At 55.5% G+C, this 7,008-nt stretch overlaps 1 protein-coding gene across 1 annotated transcript in view; it reads right to left on the bottom strand.

The window, feature by feature from the left end:
* The window catches only part of TRIM47 (tripartite motif containing 47), a gene marked incomplete at its 5' end in the record, with an annotated part of 8,258 nt that overhangs the window by 655 nt on the left and 595 nt on the right, over positions 1-7,008 (bottom strand). The window contains 5 exons of the mRNA XM_008640630.2: positions 1-2,293; positions 3,429-3,503; positions 4,179-4,374; positions 4,935-5,165; positions 5,705-5,800. The exon at positions 1-2,293 is cut by the window's left edge and continues 655 nt beyond it. Of these exons, the coding sequence (XP_008638852.1) occupies positions 1,668-2,293; positions 3,429-3,503; positions 4,179-4,374; positions 4,935-5,165; positions 5,705-5,800 (1,224 nt within the window). The remainder of the gene's footprint in view (positions 2,294-3,428; positions 3,504-4,178; positions 4,375-4,934; positions 5,166-5,704; positions 5,801-7,008) is intronic.

The raw sequence follows: 7,008 nt of genomic DNA, 5'->3' as shown, positions 1-7,008 counted from the left end.
CGCTGGCAAAGGAGTTGCAGTAAAGGAGCTCTTTGAGCCTCAGCATGTAAACGTGGCTTTACATGAACCGTGCCTTTAACTTCAAACCTCCCAGCTTTGTACCTGCCTTTTATTCACATTCACATTTTTCCCTTGGCTTCACTTGAATATAGCACTATGATTTCCAGCTTATCCTTCGGGGGGAAAAAGTATATATATCATATATTTAGCTAAATGGGCTGTTTACTATCCCTGCTGACTGTTGTTGCATCATCCCTGACTCACTCATGCCAGTGAAGAACCTGACCCTCTGTATTTTCTCTCCAGGTGTACATTACACAGCACCACGGTTCTGTAAAGCTAGCTTTGGGAGGTAGGTAGCAAAATAACCCCAGAAAAAATAAACTTGTGGAAAGGCACGCTGTGCTGAGACAGGGACTGCTCTGTGCTGCCCTCACAGGCAGTATTTCTGTGTTTTCCTTCTGAAAAAGCTCCCTTAGGACATGTGAACTGGCAGTTTGGTCTCTCAGCCTCAAGTTTCCACCTTTCCTGAAGGGAACAGTGTTCCCTCTCGCTTGAGAGTAGTTTTTGTTAATTGTTACTTATTCCCAGAGTCTAAAGGGTCATTTAGTAGCTGACTGATGCTGCACCTTTATCGAGGCACTCACAGCTGTCCCTACAACACTAAAGCAGACCATTTATCTCTGGGACATATTCACAGCACCTCTGTCACTTAAAAATCTCTAAGCTAAGGGGCAGATTTTCAGCTCAAGTGTGCCCAGGGCTCTTGAAGAGTTGGTAGTTTAACAGTACTAAAAGCCCCCAAAACAGTAGTGTCAACAAAAACATGGGGGGAAAATTTGGCTGTAAAACTTTGCAAAGAATGTGTTTGCTTAAAGCACATCCTCAAAATTTGGTTTGTGCTGTTCCCTTCCCCATCTCCAGGTGGGAACAGTGGTGCTGCTTCTCGGCAGGAGGTTTCTCCCTTTCCCAGCTGGGCAGAGATCCTCGTTTCACGTTTGCAGCACTAATGGGAGGGCAGCCCTGCATGGAGAGGTGCTGCATCACCCCAGCACCCAGCCAGGCTCCTCCACGTCCCTCTCCCCAGAGCACCATCTCACCCATGCCAGGGCACAGCGGTGATGTGGCACCAGGGAAGACTGCCTTGGGGGTTCACCTGGTCCACGCAGGGCTTGCTCCATCAAAGGCACTTCCTTAGGAGCATGCAGAAGGTGTCGAGGAGGCAGCACTTAAAAAAGCATCAGCAACAGAGCCTGAGATAAGGCACAAAGCATCTGCACGAGTTGCTGGGGCTGCATGAGCAGAGGTAAAGGAGAGGGACTGGGCAGGTGGCCAAGGCACAGCTCCAAATCCCTGTGGCACTTCTGAGCAGCACACTTTACCAAGAAAGGCTGTCGCAGTCCCTGATGTCCAGAAAGGGAAGCTGAGGGGCAGGGAGCAGCACAGGGACTCGCCCAAGCTTGCTCAGTGGCAGAGCTGGCACTTGGATCCAGCCCCATCCTGGCCCCCAGCCCTGCCCATCAGGAGGCTTCATCCAGCCCTGGGTCCCCAACAGTGCAGAGAGGAGGGAGGGCTGCCACAGAGACAGACAGGGCTACCAAAGAGAGGTGGTAATAACCTGCAGGAGAGGCTTTTGTGGGTCTGTCTGTGCCCTGCTCCCTGGGCAGTCACCGGCGCTTCAGCACCGACACACAATCCTTCTTCAGCGGCCCAATCTGCAGGTGGGCATCCACACTCTCCAGGAAAAAGGCTGGCTTCAGCTTGCAAGAGAAAAGAGAGGCAAACTGGCGGTTGATCCTGTTCTGGAATGGGTCAGGCTTCCCCTTGGCAGAAGTGGAGACCTTGAGCTGCTGCAGGCAGGTCATCTTGGAGTCCTTGACTCCATAGAAGGTTAAAGCCTTTTCCGAATACTCCAGGAAGACGCCGATCGTGTGGAAAAAGGGCTGCTGGATGGGGCACTCGAAGCCACCAAACCAGGCCACGTAGTTCTGGCCGTTCCACTGCAGGCAGCAGGACCTGTCGTTCCTGCCCAGGCGGCTGTGGTTGTAGGGCTCCCGCGGGTCAAAGTCCTCGGCGATAACCCCGATGCTGACCCAGCCGTCGATCAGCTCCACCTCCCAGTAGTAGTTGCCCCTGTTCATGAGGTTCAAACCCAGCACCTGCTCGCAGTTGATGAAGCGGGTGGGGCTCTCTGGGTAGGGGATGGGGCACAGCACCCGTTTGGCCCCCTTGGTGCCGAACAGCTGGATGAACTTGTCAGCTGTGTCACTGTCCAGGTCGATGATGACGGCGACTGCGTGGGGCAAGAGAGAGAAGTGAGCATGAGGAGGGAAATGCGAGGAAATCCTCCCAGCTCTCCCTGCTCTGATCCCCCTGCCCCAGCCTTCGATGATGAGTATGATTCTTTCTGACCTGTCCCATCACTCTGTCCCTTTGCTTTTAAGTCCCATGGCAAATTTCAGTCAATGAAGATAAGGGGCTGAAAGAGCTGATAGTCTCATAAGCAGGATGGATTTAGGTAACTGGGCAGAGGAGAGAGCAGAGGGGCTGCTTGATGAGCTCAACCATGATACCAGACATTGGAGAATCCACCTGACAGAGTGGTGGTAAGAAAATCTCACATAAAAGCATATTTCAGGTAACCACAGATAAATGCAGTCAAGAGGGACCCCAAGAAGAGAGAACAGCCAGGCATGTCACAGCTACAGACAGGCAGCCCCTGGCAAGTGGGGCCATGTGAGAACCACTGATGGATCCCAAAGAGAGGGATGCCCAAGGAAGTTCTTCTAGGGAACAACCCTGGACATGGATCACGATCAACTGCATTGCATGTCCCAACCTGACAGCAGAAGAGCACACCCTCCCTGAGCCCAGGTTATTCTGCTCTGTGCCACTGAGGCAGATCTTGTCCCCTATGTCAGTAGGTGACCCCATGTCCCTGTAAGGCTGGGGACACACAGGTGGGGTGTGGGAGCTCAAGCCCAGCCCTGCACCCCCCAGCCTCAGCCTCTCCAGCCCCACTCTGTTCAACCACTGCATGATCTCTGTCATTCTGCTGCTGCAGACAACCCTCACCAGCTCAGGGTCCTGCAGCAAACAAGGCAGATGCCCAAACTCTGATCTAACTTAAAGAGGATCCAATTTGCCAGGGGCTGGAAGGCAGCAGTAATTACACAGGATGCCTGCAGCCCCCCATGGGCAGCTGGGCCAGCAGAACCACAGATGAGGGGGAAAAAACCATCACCTAACCAGGCTATGACTGCTGTCAGGAAAGCCAGGAGGCTTCCCTGTTAGCCAAGCAGTATTTCCTCTGCTGGTGGCAGCACTCCCACAGCTGCTGGATTGGTGCTGGCCGGGCAGGCGGACAGAGAGAGGAAAGGGAAGATGGGCCTTAGCAACAACCGCCAACGCAAAAGTCCCCTGCTTACATTTCAGGAAATAATCACGGCTCTCCAGGCAGGCAGGATTGTTTGGCTTGTCTGGAAATCGGGATTTGGCCAATGCTGTGGAGACAGGCACAGAAGGGTTTGCATCAGCAAAGGAACCAAACCACCAGCAAGGGGTCACTGGAGCATCGTTCCCTGCCCCTGATGGCACCCAGCTGTCACAGCCCCAGCCAGCATCCCCACTCCCCCTGAACATCCCCAGTGGCTCCCACACAGGAAAGGACAGACACCACTTTGGTCACCCCAGGGAGGTGGGCAGGGATGCAAGGAACCGGCTGCAATTCCCGTGGGCATCCAAGAAAATGAGAAAGGAGAGAGCTCAGGTTACATGCGACAGCATGGGAGAGAGCTGCCACATCAGCTCTCTAACCCTGGCAGGTTTGGGAGCCCACAGCCTGCCCCGTGAGGAGAACTGTCTGTCCTGGGAAGAAGAGTCCCCTTTCACAGGAGGCCACTTTGGCCACTTGCCCCCTCCCACAGGGCCCTGCCTAACTCCCAGGCTGTTTGTTGCCTCTCCAGTCTCCGGTCTCTGTGGAAAAATTCACAAAACCTCAAAGAGGCGTAAGCCCAGACAGGGATTGTGCAACGTGCAGGGAACCCGTGCTGAGCAGCTTCCAGGGCTGGAAGGCCAGGGGCCAGTGCTCATGGAGCCTGCAGCCGCCTCCCACCCACGCAGGGAAGAGGGAAAGGGACAGGGAACCATCCAGGCACAGGGGCTGAGTGAACACAAACCTTCCTCCGTCTCCTGGCAACTCAATCCATCAATTCCTTTCCCCTGCAAGTGGTTCCACTGGTTTTTGCAGATAGTGGACAGCACATCCTTTACGGCACCCACAGCTTGGGTGCACTTGGTGAAGTTCAGCTCGTTCTGGAAGCTCAAAGGTGGAGAGAGGTTTTCTTCCATGGCTACTTTCAAGGCCTGAAATTCCTGAGCCAAAAAAGATGGAGTTTCAGAAGGTTTCAAACAAGCCAAAGTTGTCTCTTGTTCCACAACCCCACCCAGCCCTGGAGGATTTGGGATCTGGCAGCTCTCAGGACTTGGCCCAAGGACAGCACAAGGGAGGAGAGCGCTTTCCCAGCCACGTGTTCCTGGCACCTTCTCTTCACTCACTTTCAAACCCGGACTCAGACCATGCCCACCTCACAAGGAGCAGCATCTCCTCCTCTTCCTGGGCTGTCAGGGAGGGGGGGGATGCTGGAGGAGGCAGTGGGGCACCCCAACCTCTCACTCTCTGCCCCCTACACCGGGGTACCGCTCTGGGCAGCACATCAGCCTCTCCTGAGTCACAGACAGGACAGAGGTGGGGGTGATGGAGGGGAAAATCTCGGCTGCCTGGTCCCCCTGGGAGAGAGGAGGGGAGAGGACTGTGCTGACAGGAGTGAGACTCTGCAGCCTGAACATCCCAGGGTTCCTGGCCCCCAGCTCCATGGGGAATGGGACAAAACCCCAAAATACAACATTTTCAGCTCCTTCTTGCCCCACCCCACCTGGAGGAAGTAGATGGTGTCGGTGCTGGGGACGTTCTCCAGGTTTTGCTTGCACTGGGCCAGCTTGGCTCGTCTCTCCTCCTTCCAGCGGAGATCGGCCTCGGCCTCCCCCAGCATGGAGCGCTCCCCGTCCTGGATGAATCCCATCACCTCCTTCTGGAAGGTTGCCAGCACCTCAGAGGCCTCTGCAAAGAGCTTCTCGACCCTTTCCCTCTCCTTTGTGGCAGCACCCTGAGTGCAGGGAGAGAGGGGTCAGGTCCTGCAGGTGAGGGTGCAGGAGTGCACCCTTGTGCCCTGCCCAGCACCCAGTTCTCAGCTCTGTGGGGTCCCCCTGACACCCCATCACCCCCTTCCCCCAAGAACTCAGATCATAGCCCAGCTGTCAAGAGACCTGGCTGGGCACTGCCACTGACTGCTGCACCACATTTGGTGTCCCCAAGCAGGAAAGTGATGTGTTTGCACAAGGGCCAAAGGGGACAACCCCCAATGAGCCTGGGGAGGGAAGGTGCAAGACCCAGAGGATGCCCTGGGATGGCTCTTGCCCTGTTCCTTCTTCCATGTTAAAAACTAAAGCAACCAGAGATGCCACAAGGGTTAGCAGAGATGAGGAGCAAGAATCCTCAGGGATCTTTGCCAAGATCACCATCGTTTTATGGTGCTTCTGTGAGCACCATCTCTACACCCCATGCACCCCAAAATCTCACAGCACCTTCTCCTCCACCCCCAGCCCAGCAGAGCTTCATAACAGAGCAAAGCCATCGCAGAGTCACCTTAATGAGCTCCACCATTTTCTTGGCCTGGGCGATGGTGACTGCCAGCTCCTCCAGCTCATTCTCCACATCGCTGAGGAATTTGGCTTGTTGGGCCTGCAGACATCAAGGACAAACACTGAGCTTCACCCCCAGTCCCGGTGGGAGCAGCAGGGCATCCTGCCTCTCCTGAAGCTCAACCCACAGAGCCTCTCTGACCGTGACCTCGCTACCAGGCTTCGAGTGAAGCATGCAAGGGAACCATGAGTTGGTTTCCTGTTTTCCTTCCCTGCAACATCCAATCTGCAAACATCCCTTCTCACTCAGCTGGAAAACGAAAGGAGCAGCCTGGGTTGCAAAGGATCATGTCCAACTCCACGTTCCCCACCCTGGTCCCAGCAGAAAGCAAACAAAACAGGAATCTGAAAGCAAACCCATCAGGCAGTGATTACAGCTAAGTGCGTGCTCTTAGCGAGTACCCACGGCTGGGAAAAATCCACCTGGGATTGGTGCAGAAGCTGAAAGGCAGACCTGGAGCGCTCAGAAACTTAGCGAAGAGTCCCCTGGAGGTTTCTGTTGAGGAGCAATGCAAACCAGCTCCGGAGCACGGGCTGCAAAGGAAGCACCTTCCGAACACAGCGTTTCCTGACGTGCTATTGTTGGCTCAGCCATTGCCCATCACGAGGACGAGTCCCTCGGGAGCCAGGAGGGCTCTCCCCAGCCAGGGCAGCTCCCTGCTGATGCCCAGCCCCTGGCCCTGCTCCCTGCAGTGCTTGTGCCCGGGGAGCAGCTACAGGTGCTTTCCCCGTGCATCCATCCCAGCCAGAGGGCAGTCACAGAGGCCGTGCAGGCGACATTAAGCAGCGCCTGCCGAGGTCTGACAGCTCCTCGGGGCTGGGATTACACACACTTTCTATTTTAAGGCACCTCATGACTAATAATGCCGATAAAAGGGTTTTCCTGTAATCCTAACAGCCCATCAGGAGGTGGAGCTGGCTTGGGGCTGTTGCTGTGCTCCCTGCCAGACCCCGGGCTCCTCCTTGGAAAAGGCAAACTTTCCCAAGGTCTCCAAATGTCTCATGGCCATGCGAGATGCCACCACACCGTGAGCCTCACAGGTTCCCACCTGCCTGCAGCCCCACAGAGGCCCCACGCCTTCAAGGCAGCAGTGCCCAGGAAGGCAGCACCACGTTGGGCTTGGAGCCCCGGCTCCTGGGAAGGCTCGTGGGTGTGAGTTTAGGAGGTGACTCAGTCGCATCTGGGAATGGGAGTGATGGAAAAACCCCCGCTGCCAAAACGGCAGGATACAAAAGGCTGGGGGAGCG

This window comes from Corvus brachyrhynchos, unplaced genomic scaffold, assembly GCF_000691975.1.
Source record: "Corvus brachyrhynchos isolate BGI_N302 unplaced genomic scaffold, ASM69197v1 scaffold148, whole genome shotgun sequence".
In the NCBI taxonomy this organism is placed as follows: domain Eukaryota; kingdom Metazoa; phylum Chordata; class Aves; order Passeriformes; family Corvidae; genus Corvus; species Corvus brachyrhynchos.
Note: the sequence above shows the minus strand (reverse complement) of the source record. Positions and strands in the feature narration are given on the sequence as shown.